This window comes from Phyllobates terribilis, unplaced genomic scaffold, assembly GCF_046119375.1.
Source record: "Phyllobates terribilis strain yellow unplaced genomic scaffold, ASM4611937v1 Scaffold_3__8_contigs__length_932513732, whole genome shotgun sequence".
In the NCBI taxonomy this organism is placed as follows: Eukaryota; Metazoa; Chordata; class Amphibia; order Anura; family Dendrobatidae; genus Phyllobates; species Phyllobates terribilis.
Window position 1 is genome coordinate 782,073,392 of NW_027362763.1, and position 17,498 is coordinate 782,090,889.

The 17,498-nt window shown below is 45.8% G+C and overlaps 1 protein-coding gene across 3 annotated transcripts in view; it reads left to right on the forward strand.

Annotated features, from left to right (window-relative positions):
• The window catches only part of FAM161A (FAM161 centrosomal protein A), a 31,694-nt gene that overhangs the window by 6,814 nt on the left and 7,382 nt on the right, over window positions 1-17,498 (forward strand). For 2 of the 3 annotated variants that reach the window (XM_073672303.1, XM_073672305.1), the window contains exons 2-5: window positions 5,011-5,249; window positions 10,667-11,836; window positions 12,214-12,375; window positions 17,058-17,157. In XM_073672303.1, the coding sequence (XP_073528404.1) occupies window positions 5,011-5,249; window positions 10,667-11,836; window positions 12,214-12,375; window positions 17,058-17,157 (1,671 nt within the window). The remainder of the gene's footprint in view (window positions 1-5,010; window positions 5,250-10,666; window positions 11,837-12,213; window positions 12,376-17,057; window positions 17,158-17,498) is intronic. The other variant, XM_073672304.1, reaches the window with a different exon arrangement.

The window sequence follows — 17,498 nt, forward strand, 5'->3', positions numbered from 1 at the left end:
ACAGAAGCTTATACGTCAGTACTCTTGTACCGCCAATCAGAACATGACACGTATGCCAGGTCCTGTGCTAGCACTAGAGATGTCTATCTGCGCATGTCTCATGAGTTAGTTTCTATCTGCTCCAATTTATTTCGTATGTCATTACTGCGCATGCGGGTGGACTTAGAAAAAGAAAAATACTCAGCCTATTATGATTTAGATATAAATGTCTATCATAATTAGAATTGGAGCTAAGGTTCTGAAAATTAACCCTATTGCTGATTACTAGCGAAGGTACTCATATTTTGATTTATCACGAAATTAATTTGGACCTCTTATAGTTGGACTACAAAAACGACACAAAGGTGAAACCTTCATTAAGACCTTTCTGACCACGTGCATCTAATCTGAAGATCCATTTGGCTTCTGCCTGTTGTAAAATTTTATCAACATTTCCTTTTCTGGGTCCTAATTTCATTTGTCTAATGCCAATAAATTGCAACTTTAGTGGATCTTCCGGATGAAATATTCTCATGTGACGAGATAGTGGTGTATCTATTTTGGTATTGATACTACTTATATGTTTGGAGATGCGTCTCCTAAATTCTTGTATCGTTTTGCCCACATATATCATTGGGCAGGGGCAAAAAGCTATATACACAATTCCTTTGGTCTTACAATCTATACTCTCCCGAATCATGTACACCCTCTGGTCCGATGGATTTGTAAACTCTCTCATATTTGGTAAGTATTTACAAAAACTACACATGCCACAGGGCTTGGAACCGCCCATACTTGTCTTGCTAAGAGAACAAAAGTGGGCTAAGAAGGAATTATAGACAACGTAAAGATTCCTTCCCTAAATCATGGAGTGGCCCCAAAGGCAACAACATACAGACAGGAACAAATTTATCCACTATATCAGTGCCAGTATCCTCATCTGCCTCTGTCTTGCCTCCTGTGATAAGAGTAGAGTCTCTGCAGCCAACAATTCCAGCAATGTTTGGGAATATAAATCCATCTCAAATACAGGCATCATCAATGATCAATCCAAATGTTATACTATCATGTCCTCAGGGACAGCCCATTGTTGGACAACAAGGACAACCAGGACCTGTTTTACAGGGTACAAATATGACATCAAGTTTTCCAACTACATCACAGTTTGGTGTATCCACCTCTTTTTTAGGGGTGAATCGGCCAGTCTAATAGGAAGGGAAGATGAAAAGAACAACTTCCAAATCTTCAATATATCATCATACTCTTTGAATGATAACCAGATTTTGCTTCTTAAAAAGGGCTTATCCTTTACGCCTACTCCAAAATATGATGCATTTATGTGGACAAAAGATCTAAATTTATTTGCTAGGAAGTTGGCACTTCATAAATATCACACTATAAAAAGTCGGGATCCTCTAATAAATTTAAGAGCAGAAAATGAAGCAATTCAAACATTAGAGACCTTGGAGAATAACAATGAGACTGGCCTTGTATCAATTGCTCCACCCTTCTCGTCCCTAAAACCCAGAAGTAAGAATACTCCTGCCTTCTCTCAATACCATAACATAGATGCTTTTGTCAATATGGCCCAGATGGAATTAAAAAAGTTGTCCAAAAGTAGATCAAATAAAAATACTTACCTAAATAAAGATGAACAAAAGGCCATTAAGGAACTGCAGACCAATAAAGATGTTATAATTAAACCCTCTGACAAGGGGAATAACATCGTTATTATGGATGTAATGGATTATAAGAGAATGGTTTTGGACTTACTGAATGATAAGAGGACGTATAAGTTGTTATCTGTGGATCCTACTTTGGATTTTGTCCAAGAACTAAAATTAATTCTAAAGGAAGCTCTGAATGATGGCCAGATCACTGATGATGAATATAAAGTTCTGCTCAATCCCACCCCTACCATAGCTACCTTCTATGCACTACCTAAGATGCATAAGAGAGTTAAGGCAATACCGGGGAGACCAATTGTCTCGGGCAATAACTGCCTTACCGAGGGTATTAGTCAGTACGTCGATCAGTTACTTTCCCCCTTTGTTCAATCTCTTCCCTCCTATGTTAAAGACACTAAAGATATGGTTTCTAAGTTACGTAATGTCACTGTCTCTGCACAAACAATACTTACCAGCCTTGATGTTGAGGTCTTATATAGTAACATTTCTCATGATTTAGGTGTCACAGCGGTGTCTTATTTTTTGTCTACCAAAGCTAAGCATTTCAAATTTTGGATTTTATAATAACGACATAGGCAGTGTTAATATGCGATATGTGGTCCGCTGCCACAAATACATGACAATGAGAATTGGTCGGATAACCACATAGTGGAAAAGCAAAATTGCAGATTATAATATCCTACCCTACCCTGCTGCCTGTGCTTATGTAATTATTTTAATATTTACTATCCTCAGGAGAGTTATATACTTTAATAAAAGTTAAATTTTAAGGTCTTTAGTTTGGGGTTCTAGTTGCCAACTAGGCTGACCTGGACTGTGGATCTGGATTGCACAAAGCGACCCGCTCATCTCTAATGTACAGAGCTGGAATAGCACTGCTCCATGTACTGTATACTGGCTGTTCCTGGACTGCAGATTAGCTATCATTCACCTGAATAGAAGCTGAGCTGTAACACCTAAAAGAATCCAGTACACAGTGTATGGAGCTGTGCTGTTCCGAATCTGTAGAGTGTTTACATCGGGCCGGTGGGAATGTTGTGTGTCGGACCCCCACCGATATGATATTGATAACCTTTCCTAGGGAGTTGACAGAACCTGACAGTCCACAAAGCAGAAAACTGTAGCTCTGACTTATACAGAAGAAAGTCCTGACTATTGGATGGCTACTAATACCTCACGATGCCCTAATGGGAAATCCGAAAAGTAGCTTCTGGCACCTTCAGCTGTAATTATTAACGATAAAGTATTTGCTTGTGATCTATATATATTTAGCTACAGCAGTGAGATCACCTACATCCACTGTCATCCACAATGATATTTCCTGCAACCACACCCGTGACCACTGTATACAAACATTGGCATGAGACCCCTGTCTGAGGCCACTGATTGGCTGCAGCGGTAGATGTGGATGTAGGTGATGTCATTGCTGCAGGGAAATAAATGGAGACTGGTGGGGTTCATTGGTATTGGAACTGCAGGGAAAAGCACTGAGTATCCATAGATGTGCCTGTGTTTACAGCACTGCATCCTCTCTTCCCTTGCAGTCAATGTTCATGGTAAATCCACCCCCGGGGGTATATTAAATAACATAATGCTCAATCATCCAGCAAGACCCACCATTAGAAGATGTGCCAGGACCCCTGAATTCCTTATTATTTAGTCAACCACCATCTTATTCCCTATTGCATAGACTCAGGGGCACCTGAAAAGTGATTCCATGAGAGAGATGAGCAGGCAACTACAATGGAGGCCTGTACAGTCACACTTATATGAAAGGCACCATGTTGGAACCAGGTTGGCCCATCTTTACCCTTTTGTTTTAGTAAAACCTCAAAGCATCTGTTACGGGTCCGGGTGGTGGAACCTCTGTGCCGAGGTGCAAGGAGGGACCCAGAGGGGCGTGACTAAGTATCCACTCGAACCGACCCTGGTCATACGGCAGCTAACGACACCGTGACCAGGGAGGATCCGGGCTGAGGGACCAGGTGCTACTCTGGGGACGACCTTGTAAGAGAGCAGGTGGCTCCCACGGGTCAGATGGCTGGGACTGACCGGTATGGCGGATGGACACGGCAAGCAGGCGGAAGTCTCTGGTAGCAGACAGGTGGTCACAGTTCGAGAAAGCAGGGCAAGTAGCAGTCTTTAGGTTTACCAGGAAGGTGGTCACAGCAAGTGACGGCAGGGTCTCCAGGCAGGCTGGCAGGAAACAGGCAGGTGCTCCCAGGTGAGCAGGCAGACAGACGAGGCAGGTAACTGGTGGGTGCTCCCAGGTGAGCCGGCAGACAGACGAGGCAGGTAACTGGCAGGTAACAGGTGGGCGCTCCCAGGTGAGCGGGCAGACAGACGAGGCAGGTAATTGGCAGGTAACAGGTGGGCGCTCCCAGGTGAGCGGGCAGACAGACGAGCAGGTAACAGACGGGTGCTCCCAGGTGAGCGGCCAGACAGACGAGACAGGTAACTGGCAGGTAACTGGTGGGCGCTCCCAGGTGAGCAGTCTGACAGACAAGGCAGGCGGATGCTCCCAGCTGAGCGGACAGATAGCCAAGGCAGGTAACCGGCAGGTAACAGGTGAACGCTCCAGGTGAGCAGGCTGGCAGGTAACGGGCAGGCAGGACGAGAAGTCAGGCTAGCAGCGGGACCTGAGGGCTGAAGCACAGATCAGACACAGTGCAAACAACTTTGCTCGGGCACCTCCATTTTGGAGGAGGTGCCTTATATATGGGAGGTCCTCCGGCAATTGGCCGGGAACTCTTTAGGACGGCGCGCGCGGTCCCTTTAAGAGAGGGGGAGCGCGCGCGCGCCCTAAGCACACAGCCGGGGAAGGAGCGCGTGCCGGAAGCAGCGGGGACAGAAGCCCTAGAGGACGCCGCGCCAGGAGCGGGAAGGTTAGAGGGACGGCGTCTCTGCCTAGCAAGGGGCAGAGACGCCGATGCTACAGCATCTATGCAGGGACTGGTAGGTAGTGGGTGGGTGGCAGCCCTCAAATGAGTATGAGCCCCTTATGCATCCAGGTCCATGATATCTTTACCACATGGATTGCTCGGCCCTGTGTTGAACATAAAGTAGACTCCATCCACTATGGTGGTGGGTCGTCTGGAACATCTCAAGGGTAGTAGATTAGGGTTTTATCCGTCCACAGCACTTATCCCAATAATTGTACAAGACCTTACATATGAGGAATAACGCTTTTATAAGGATATTTGACCCCATACTATAGACACCTGTTGACCCATTCTGCCATATATGAAGCTAATGACTTTCAGATTCTTTTCCCCCCATAGCTAGTTTAGTCCTTCATTCACTAACGGCCGTATATAAACCTTTGCTTTGTCACGTTTGACAGGATGATTTTGACTCCTATTCTGATTCTGAAGAAGAGCAATCCCGCAAAATGATGACCTGCAAAGATTGGATGCTGGACATCTCAAGGCTCCATCACTCGGACAGGCAGTATTACATGCACCTTGAGAGACTTAAAAACGCTCATGTACTAAATATGGAACAGCTGGATAAGATGTATGACCAGAAGCTACATCTACACGGAGTCCAGGACACACAACCTGCAGCCAACACAGATTACTGGTGAGTAGGTGTCACCACAAGTCATGTGTAATCATTTATAGCATGGTTGGGGGCTGCATTAAAATTAAGTGTCAAATGGAAACTTCAACTGCTCTTTTTGCAGGTGGAAGTTATTGGATGATATAGGACACTAACACGGTACTCCAATTCTCCCTCCAATTCTCCCTGTGTTTTTAGCTGAATACATTTGCTGTTGTGTCTGAGTCTATGAATGGATAGAGTAGAGGGTTAACACAATACACTGACTGCGGAAACTACCACCTATCTAAGGGTGGATGCTTGCAGTGGCGTACATAGAAATCATGGGGCCCCTTTGCAAAAGTCCTCCCATTTCCCTTTAAGATGCTGCCACGGTGACCCCAACAGTATAATATCTTCCACAGCATGATACGCCTAAAGTACTACACACACAGTATGATAGCCCTCCTACGCACAGTATGATGGCTCCCACAGCACACCTACTCAGTATGATGGCCCACACAGCCCCCCTACGCACAGTATGATGGCCCCCACAGCCCACTTGCTCACAGTCTGATGGCCCACACAGCCCCCCTACACACAGTATGATGGCCCCCACAGTCCCTGTGTACACAGCATGATGGCCCCACAGCCCCCAATACACAACATTACTTCCCAGCGGGCAGTATGAAGGTTCTTCCACAGTATGATGCCTACCACTGGCAGAGAGAGGGCCCCCACACATAGTATGATGGTACCCACAGACAGTATGAGGGCCCCAACCCCGTTCACAGTATAATGTCCCCCACTGCCTCTCAAACTATATGAAGTTCTTCACAGCTCTGTACACAGTAAGTATGATGCCCCACACACAATTTGATGTTCCCCACAGCCCCAACAGGCAGTTAGGGGGCCGGCACACATAATATGATATCCCCCCACAGGCAGTATGAGAGCCCTAACACATAATAGGATGTTCGCCACAGCCCCAACAGGCTGTTAGAGGGCTCTCACACACAATATGCTGGTCCCCGCAGGCAATATGATGTCCCCCACAGCCCCAACAGGCAGTATGAGGGCCAACAAACACACAATATGATGTTGCCCCACAGCTCACACAGGCAGCATGAGGAGGCCCACAGCCTCCACACAGTATGAGGACCCCCACACACAATATGATGTTGCCCCACAGCTCACACAGGCAGTATAAGGGGGCTCACAGCCTTCACACAGTATGAGGACCCCCGCACACAATATGATGTCCCTCACAACCTTCGTGAGGGCCTCCACACACCGTATAATGTCACCCACAGCCCTCCACAGATTCAGGGTCCCTACGCACAATATGATGTCCCCAACAGGCAGTATGAGGGCCCACCGCAGCTCCCACTTAGTATGAGGGCCTCCCACTGCCCTAAACACAGTATGGGGTCCCTACACATAGTATGACAGTACCCACAGCCACTGCAGGCAGTATGAGGGCCCCCAGCAGTTGCACACAGTATATTGTCTGTAGCATCGGCGTCTCTGCCCCCTGACAGGCTGAGACGCTGTCCCCCTTACCGCCCGGCGTCTTCCAGCTCTCCTGCTGCTGCTGCTGCCTGCGCGCACAGCTTCCCGGCACTGTGCTTAAAGGGGCCGCGCGCGCCGTCCTAAGGAGTTCCCGGACAATGGCCGGAGGACTTCTCATATAAAAGGTACCTCCTCCAAAATGGAGGTGCCCGTGCAAGGTTGTAGCTTTGTGTTCTAAACTCTGCTTCAGCCATCAGGTCCTGCTGCTAGTCTGACTACCAGTCCAGTCCGCCAGCCTGACTACCAGTCCAGTCCGCCAGCCTGACTACCAGTCCAGTCCGCCAGCCTGACTACCAGTCCGCCACCCTGACTACCAGTCCAGTCCGCCAGCCTGACTACCAGTCCGCCACCCTGACTACCAGTCCAGTCCGCCAGCCTGACTAACAGTCGAGTCCGCCAGCCTGACTAACAGTCCTGTCCGCCAGCCTGACTACCTGTCTCCGCCAGCCAAGTGTACTCTCCAGCCCGACGGTCTGCCTACGATCCAAACCCACCAATCTGTCTATGGGCCAGGCTTGCCTGCCTACCCGGAGAACCTACCAGTTACCTGCCGAGCCTATCTGCCAGCCTACCTGGAGGCTCCTACCAGTTACCTGCCGTGCCTACCAGCGAGCCTACCTGGAGGCTCCTACCAGTTACCTGCCATGCCTATCAGCCAGCCTACCTGGAGGCTCCTACCAGTTACGTGCCGTGCCTACCAGCCAGCCTACCCGGAGGCTCCCGCCAGTTACCCGTGGGAGTCACCTGCTCTCATACAAGGACTGGCCCAGAGTAGCACCTGGTCCCTCTGCTCGGTCCTTCCCTGGTTCACAGAGTCGATTGATCCGCCTTGCGACCTTGGTCAGTCCGAGTTGATACCTAGTTACGCCCCTCTGGTCCCTCCTTGCAACGCAGCACAGAGGTTCCACCACCCGGATCCGTAACATTGTCCCCCTCAATATGTGGGCCTCCAACACTATATGATGTCTCTGCAGTACCCTCACAGTATGAGAGCCCCCACACACAATATGTTGTCCCCCACTGCCCAAACAGGCAGTATGAGGGCCTCCACACACAATATGAGGTCCCCAGACAACTGCTACAGGCAATATGAGGACCCACACGGTATAAGGCCCCCCCCACACACACAAAATGATGTTTCCCATAGCCCCCATAAGGCCCCCTCACCCTCTACAAATTATGATGGCCCAAAAAGAGCAGTATGAGGAACCCCCTCAGCCTGTCACTCACTTTGAGGACCCCCACTGCCCCTGACACTGTATGAGGAGCCCCACACATAATTTAATGGCCCAGCAGCCCCTGGCCCACACACACAGTATGATGCCCCCTCATGGCATCCTGTCCCCCACAAGCACTGACAAAAAAATGCAAACTATTCACCTTCTGCTGTTCCCCCAGTGTCTGCTCTGGTCAGTGCACTGGGCAGACTGAAGCTCCGTCCACACCAGAGGAGCGAGATCTATGGGCATCATTGTGCCTGCTGCACTGAGTCATTCAGACGCACAGGCAGAGTGCTGCCGCTGGGAACTGTCTGCTGCCCCATTCTACTCGCTGGTATCTTCATCCCACGGGTGTAGTTACCAATTAGATTGTGACCACCGTGGGGAGGGGTAGGTGACATTCGGCACCTGGCTCATCCCAGCTCACAGACGACTGCGTGGTATGCTCCTATGGACCCTTTGTATATGGTGACTTTTTATTATAGTTAAAGAAGTTGTCCAGTACTTTATATTACCCCCCCAATGTATCTCCTCGGGGCCCCTAAGGATTTTTTGTAAATACCTTACATTGCTGTTTCTGCCTGTGAGTGGCGCTATCCTTGGCCGTTCACAGGCATCACGTCACCCCGCGCTGACGTCACAACAAGTGAGGCGTGACTCAGCGGTGGGGGGCCCCGCGGTGGCTGCTGGGCTGTGGGCGGGGTTACCCCACCGTGTTCCACCCAGCATCCACCGCCTGCTTTTCCAATGAATGGGGAGATGCAGAGTGCGCGGTGGATGTCGGGTGTGACGCGGGGGGGGGGGTTAACCCCACCCACAGCCTGGCATCCACCGTGGAACGCAGAAGACAGATACCCCCAGCTGCTGCCAGCACTTGTCATGACGTCAGCGGATGTCAGCGCCGGCTGCAGCCGGGGGTAACATGATGCCTGTGAGTGGCCAGTGATAGCGCCGCTCACAGGCAGTATCTGCAATGTAAGGTAATTACAAAAATCCTTAGGGGCCCTGGGGGGATACATTGAGGGGGGGGGGGTAATATAAAGTACTGGACAACCCCTTTAACGGAAGACACTACTACATCTATGAGTTCTGTTGGTTCGATTTCTATTGGTCTCAGGTTCAGTCTCTACAGATTACGCATTTATTGCATTTATTATTTGTATACCATGAACTGTGTGATGTAAAGGCCTGCTTGTAGGGGTATTCCCTTTTCATAAAATAATGGCATATCAGTTTATGATCTGTTGTCGTTTGATCTCTTGGACCTCCACCGATACTGCAAATGAAGAGGCCCAGGCCTACTGCCAACCAACTGTACCAGCTTGTACCATTCACTCTAATAGAGCTGTGCTGCAGGTGGCCTGGAGCCTACTGTTCAAGGAAGGACTGCAAAGGTGCTGCAGTCCACGGACAACTCTCATGCCCCCCATTCCAGCGTTGTGCCTGTTCTGAAAGTTAACTATCAAATATGGGGCCCACACTAGTCTAATAAGTCCATTATATGTGCAGATTCTCATGCTTTGTAACTTGCCACCTACTCCGGGCAGTTCCTCCTCACCAGCATTTCTCTAGCACGATAGGTGATGACATTTCCTTTCCCTCCCTTCCCAGCATGCATTGCTCCTACCATTGTCCAATGGATTGGTTGACCTGAACTGAAATCCCACCTCTCTGTATTGGCTGTTTGCAGTTTAACAGACAGGAGAGCTGAAGTAGAAAGATAAAGACCCCCGTCCTCTCTCCCTGTAATCCGTCTCAGTGTCTCTGCTGTTGCAGACGCATTACACTTGATAACAGGTCATGGGCCGGCAGTTAGCAAGAAGGAAAACCCTTAGTAGCTGGCACTTTCGAGTGATTTTTCGGTGGAAAGACGACATGATCTTTAATTAAGCAAAGTGATTTGCAGATTGTCTATTTATCTCAATATCTGTCAAATCAGAACAAGTTTTCTGATCTGAGCATTTAGTGACTAAATGCTTCCTACTGTAGGATTTGTTATCTTTCATGTAACTTGTATGGTGTAAGATGGTCGGCGGACAGGTTCTTGAGGGGAGATATGTATCATCGAGGTTGGTAGCTTCGGTGATGTAAGCCCGGGAAAGCATGCTCCAGCACGTATAGTGCTGAGAGAGTTGATAGGGCGTATCAGGGCCTGGTTTAGGAGCAGTCAAAGAGATGGGTGGACTGGCTGCTCACATATCCCCACCCCAGGGGCATGGTATATAAGATAAAATGGAGACCAGCCATCTCATTCAGTGTCTGTGTCTGGAGGTGTGTAGACCTCCAGTATTGCTTGTGTTTGCTAAAGGACTCAAGAGCTGGACACTAACCTGAGCGGGCAAACCCACACTACTGTATGGACTATTTACTTTCTGTTTTCATTCTGTGCCGGAAAAGGCTGTCTTTTTTGGGGGGGGGTATTCTGAGCGGTTTATGAAGTTTTAATAAACCAGCCTGGACATTTTTCTGAAACCGCTTCCTGTGCCTACCTCAACCACAGCTGAGTGAGTAGAAACCATACAATGGGCACTATTAGCTGTAGCGCAGAGTAAACAGCAGCTATGGGAAATTAGTATTTTATTTTATTTATTGGTCATCTAGTAAGCTTTTATTAATATGACACCTTTGCCCAGTAAGGTGTTTCTTATATCTTTTCTTCTTTTATAGGTCTGAGTGGGAACAGAACTCTTCGGAGCCCACCGAATGTGAATGCTGCTTTTTAAAGCACAATGTCAGCTCATCTGGCTTGTCAGAGTCGTCCCTGGATGAACTGTCTGATGGAGATGATGACAGTGACACAAATGACTCTATATCTGTCAGAGAGAAAATTGGTCAAATGTGGAATGGATTTACAGTTGAAGATTACATCAAGAAAACAGATTTTGTAATACAGCAGTCGAAACAAAAGGCTAAAAAAAGTAAATGTAAAGAATGGTCTCATAGAGTAACTATCCCACAACCATTTGATATGACCGTTCGGGAGTCTAAGAAAAAGGAGATGAATGTCAAGTCAAAATCAGAAATTGAGATGGAGAACAATTTGTTGAAGAAGAGACTCGAGGAAGAAGCAGAATGTCAAAAGAAATTTCGAGCAAACCCTGTGCCTGCTTCAGTTTATCTCCCTCTGTACCATGAGATAGTGGAAAGAAATGAGGAAAGACGCAATTTTGTGAAATATAGAAGCAAAGAGATACTTCAAGCATCTCAAAAACCTTTCTTGTTTAATGAGCGAGAGGAGCGCAAGAAACAAGAAAAGAAGATGCAGCTCGAGGATCTTCCAGATTCAGTCCATACCTTCAAGCATTTCAAAGCAAAGCCAGTTCCAAAATCCATATATGGAACCTCGGCTAATGAAAAGCTAAAAGAAGAGGAACTGTACAGGCAGATTAGGATACAGATGAGATCTCAGGAACTTCTGCACAGCTCTTCCTATCCTACCAGCACACTGGCCTGTAGGACTAGTCCAAAAAGTAGAAAAACAAGATGTCAACAACCTAAAAGGGAAGAAAGTCATAGGCCAAAAATCAATACCCAGATACCCAATTTTAGGGTTCTACATGAAAATCATGAAAAACGCTTCTTAAAAAATAAAGGCACAAAGCATGTAACCATTTGTGATCCCTTTCATTTACGTACCTCAAATCTGGCATCACGCAAGGGTAAAATCCTGAAAGACATTGAAACAGATGAAGAAATGCTCAAGGAGACTCGTTGGCCATATAAATCTCCTAGGAACCAATCGTGGAAACGTTCTTCAGGGTTATTACCACTTGAAGACGATCCAGTTGTCACTCCAAGGACCACAGAATCGTTTAAAAAGAGAGAGCAGGCTATTAGGTAATGGAGACATTCTTATGAGATAACTAAGAGATGCATTGAATCAATATACAGGAATCCAGATCTATATATTTTACAAGAGATTTGACAGGACACCATGCAAAATTGAATCCAACAATTGTCCATAACATAGGCCCGATACGCCTTAAATCACACAAGTGGCTGAAACTTGCCATAGGTCATTCATTCAGACCAAAGCCCCGATTCCATGCATCCTTAGTAGAATACACTCTCATCGCCGTCCCTTTGATAGAATAGACTTAGATTAGACATAAGGACCTCTTCTATCCCTCGTAGATTCCTCTCCCTCTGCGACCCTTGCAGAACTAGACCTTGGATATTCCATACATTTTCAGTCCTTTTGTGTTCCCACCCAGGAAGTCTCTTGAAGGCAAATTAAAACAGGAAGAAGACAAGAAAAAGAGACAAACAAGAAGGAGGGAGGAAGAGAAAACCCTGAAGAAACATATAAGTAGGAAAGCTAGAGCTATTCACCCAGACCAAACCCAAAAGACACATAGTAAATTAAAAGAATTGAGGTAATATTTCCTAGTTAGTATATGTAGCTTTATGCCTAGCTTTCTAGACCACAGAGTTACCTGGAAAGATAGACTAAATTAGAAAATTAAATCTGTCATTATAATTAACTTTGGATTTCACTCTTTTCTGTAAAGCGTTATTATTTTATAATGAAACGTTCTATAACATTGATCGGTATGCCTTTGCGACCATTTCTGTTATTGTTACAATGCTGAAGACAAGGCAACTTCATAGTTGAATAAAATCCCATTGTTTTGTGTTTGCAGCTCCCATGCAGACACAATAGGTCACCCTGGTAACAGACGACAATCAAACCCAGTGTAGTCTGATTCTGAAATCATTCTCCTTTCCATCTAACGTCTACTTAGCAAAAAGTAGTGAGTAGATGAAAGTAAAGGTATCTTTACACATGAGATAGCTGTGACATGGAGGTCTTCTGACTCACCCATACACATAAATGTTTGGCGAGCATTCATGTGTTTTCATTAGAAAGAAGGTAGAACCCGCTGCTAGACTCCTCTGATCTCTCCTAAAAACAAAAAAATGGGATATTTAAATTTAACCAGACTGATCTGACTCTCACTCAACATATTCTGTCGGCGTAGAGTCCCCCATAAACAACAGATGGCCATCTGGTGCCGCTAAAATCATTGGGTTTCGATAACTTTTATGCATATGGGGGACATGACAATAACATCATAAATCTCACAGTTGCTGCTGCTGAGAACAGTACTGACGGTCAGCAAAAATGTGTAAAGAAGAACCTAAGTGACAGATTCTCTGAGATACAAAGAAACTGTGACGCTGAGTCACTACTCATGGGCAAGCATGAGACAAGGTAGTCAGGAGGTCCGAGGTCAGATACCAGGAGGGCTCGTAATACAGAGGGGTAAGACAAAGACGTTGTCAGGTAACAGTCCAGGGTCAAATGCCAGTAGGGTAAGTCAAAACCAGGGAGTACAACAAACGGATTGTCAGAGGCCAAGTTTGGGGTTAGATACATGAAGTCAGAGAGCGTCTGTCAGGACGACACCGGCAGGATCATACAATATCCCACCGCTGCCACCAATTTGTCAGGACGACACCGGCAGGATCATACAATATCCCACCGCTGCCACCAATTTGTCAGGGATGAGGGCCCACACACAGTTAGGACGACACTGGGGAGATTACGCAATATCTCACAGTGCTGTCACGCTGTTCGTATTTCGTCCGGAGTTGCGAGCACACGATCCAGACTACTCTCTACGTAGGTATCGGTAAGCGACCAGTGAGAGTATGGCGTAACACCACTGGAATCCGTGTTTAACGCCCTCCGTACGGTCACTGTCAGCTTCACGATAGCCCAATTATTAATACTCTCTGCCACCACCGGCCAAGTTTGATATATAAAACAGGCCTGGCCGGACGCCTGCGTTTTGGTAGCGTATATGGCTTCGGGGAAGGGGACGATTACAGAACAAAAGAAACAGAACTATTAAATTTTATATTTAATCCAAAAGGGAGGCAGTGTTTAGGAAAAATATATACAAGGATGTTACAAAGGGGACATTAAAATACATACGCAGTTACATAAAATAAACAGGGTAAAAAAAGAAGATAGCTTACTTACACTATACGATCGTGGAGACGATTCAATATAGTTGGAGGAGGGGCTCTCCAGATTATGCTGTTATTGAACAGGACCCGTTGCTTATAATTCTTATTCCCCCCTGGCAATGAGTGCTCCTGTCTTCTCCATAGATTATTTTGTACCTAAGGGGAGAGCTGGCCACACGCCCCTTGTGGTGACATCATGTGGGCCGGTCTCCAGCCTGTACATTTTTATTAGAAGCGCTAACTTCTGCGATAACTCATCGCTCGTTGATCGCAGAAGCTTGCAAACTACGCCATTTTTTCCCTTATGATTTTATCTTTATTTTGATATCACACTTCACATAGCTGCAGTCTGCTATTCTGGTGTTTTTGCGCTACAGCTCCCTGATTTTGGTTACAGCCCCGAGCTGATTTGGTCATTACCCATTTGGGTCTCGTTATTGCCGAACGTATGGAACTATTTCATATCTAATATCTGAGCCGATCTGGCTATGGCTGGTGGCCAGGAAATACATTTGCATTTTAGCTTGTGACACTTCATGTGTAAAGCCTTTTGGCTGTGGGGGATAATTTGCAGGAAGACACAGTATAATTGTCATCTCTGGACTAACACTACAGGAGAGGGCATGGGAGAAGGGCTAATATTCGGTTAATATGTCCCTGATATTAATATTTTCCTGACAGCGTCAAAAGCGGAAAGGAAAATCCACACGGATAGACAACAAATCCAAGGTCATTAGCAAGATCAGAAGTCAAGAGTAAGCACACACACCTAACTAAAGCAAAGCAACAACTGACAACTTGCTTCTCGCAGCAAGCCAGCTAAATACCATGCAAATCATTAGAGGATGGGAGACACCTGGGGAAACGCCCGCAGGCTAAAACAGATTGAACAGCAGGTCTGTCAATCAAAATGCTGACAACCCAGAATGCCCCAGGATCAGATTGGATGACTGGATTGTCACTCACAAAATCGATGGTTCAGCATCAGCACACCACAGAACCCATGCAGCGGCTGAGCTGTCACAGCGTCTCTAGGTCATAGCAACATAGTTTTAAGGTTGAAGGAAGACTAAGTCCATCTAGTTCAACCCATAGCCTAACATGTTGATCCAGAGGAAGGCAAAAAAAAAACATGTAGCAAACACCAAGCTCCACATTGGGGAAAAAAATTCCTTCCTGACTCCATACGACAATCAGACTAGTTCCCTGGATCAACGCCCTATCAAGGAATCTAGTATATATAACCGGTAATATTATACTTTTCAAGAAAGGCATCCATGCCCTTCTTAAGTTTTAGTAGTGAATCACTCATTACAGCATCATGCGGTAGAGAGTTGCATAGTCTCACTGCTCTTACAGTAAAGAATCCGCGTCTGTGATTATGATTAAACCTTCTTTCCTCCAGATGTAGAAGATGCCCCCTTGTCCCTGTCTCAGGCCTCAGAGTAAAAAGATCAGTAGACAGGTCTTTGTACTGTCCCCTCATATACTTGTACATAGTAATAAGATCACCCCTAAGCCTTCTTTTTTCCACAGTAAATAACCCCAAGTGTAATAACCTGTCTTGGTATTACAGACCCCCCAGTCCTCTAATAACCTTGGTCGCTCTTCTCTGCACCCTCTCTAATTCAGCTATGTCTTTCTTATACACTGGAGACCAGAACTGTACACAGTATTCTAAGTGTGGTCGCACTAATGACTTGTATAGAGGTAAAATTATGTTCTCCTCATGAGCATCTATGCCTCTTTTAATGCATCCCATTATTTTATTTGCCTTTGCAGCAGCTGCCTGACACTGGGCACTAAACGTGAGCCTGTCGTCCACCAATACACCCAGGTCTTTTTCAGTTACAGTTTTGCCCAGTGTTTTACAATTAAGCATATAATTATACATTTTATTTCCTCAGCCCAAGTGCATTACCTTACATTTATCCCCATTAAAGCTCATTTGCCATTTATCAGCCCAAGCTTCTAGTTTACGTAGATCCTCCTGTAATATAAAATTGTCCTCCTCTGTATTGATTACCCTGCAGAGTTTAGCGTCATCTGCAAATATTGAAATACTACTCTGTATGCCCCCTACAAAGTCATTAATAAATATGTTAAAAAGAAGGGGGCCCAATACTGACCCCTGTGGTACCCCACTGTTAACTGAGACCCAGTCTGAGTGTTTTCCATTAATAACCACCCTTTGTTTCCTATCACTGAGCCAGTTCTTAACCCACATACATATATTTTCCCCTATCCCAATTGTTCTCATTTTATGTATCAACCTTTTGTGTGGAACCGTATCAAAAGCTTTTGAAAAGTCCATATACACAACATCCACTGCATTTCCTTGGTCCAGTCCTGAACTTGCCTCCTCATAAAAGTTGATCAGATTAGTTTGACAGGAACGGTCTCTCGTAAACCCATGTTGATATTGGGTCATGAGGTTATTCTTCTTCAGATACTCTAGTATAGCATCTCTTAGGAAACCCTCCAGGATTTTACCCACAGTAGAGGTTAAGCTTACCGGCCTATAATTTCCAAGTTCAGTTTTTGTCCCCTTTTTGATTATTGGCACCACATTTGCTATACGCCAGTCCTGTGGTACAGACCCTGTTTTTATGGAATCTTTAAAGATTAAAAATAATGGTCTATCTATGACGTTACTTAATTCCTGCAGTACTCGCGGGTGTATCCCATCCGGGCCCGGGGATTTGTCGACTTTAGTGATTTTTAGACGCCGCCGTACTTCCTGCTGGGTTAAGCAAGTGACATTTAATGGAGAATTTTTGTTATCACTAATCATGTTTTCTGTCATGCGATTTTCTTGTGTAAATACGGTTGAAAAAAAATCATTTAGCATATTGGCTTTTTCCTCATCATCATCCACCATTTCACCCAAACTATTTTTAAGGGGGCCAACACTATCATTTTTTAGTTTTTTACTATTTATGTAGTTAAAGAATATTTTGGGATTATTTTTACTTTCTCTGGCAATGAGTCTCTCTGCCTCAATCTTTGCAGTGATAAAACCACTGACAATTATGATGAAGTGTGAATCTTAAACATTGCTATCTTTACATTAATACAACAGGAAAAGTGAAAAACGGCGGACAAAAGAGTACATGGAAGAGCTGGGTGCAATGAAAGAAAGGGTCTCCCAGACACCGCTCTTATTGGAGAGGGCCTCTCAGGTTTGTACATTGTCCTTTTTTAGATATACTTGTCAATGAGGTAGGGATTGCTTGCCATCCTAAGAAAATCAAAAAAGGAAACACAAAAAAAATCTTTAAAAAGTAAATGTTCTAAGGGTGTTACTTATATTTTATCATAACTCTAGTTAACCCCTTTACGACGTCGTATGTAATAGTACGCACCATGTCGTAATCCCCGGTTCAGCGCGGGCTCCGGCGCTGAGCCCGCACTAAAGCGGGCACATGTCAGCTGATCTACACAGCTGACATGTGCCTGCAACACCTGCGGGTGGAATCGTGATCCACCCGTGGCTGTTAACTAGTTAAATGCCGCTGTCAAT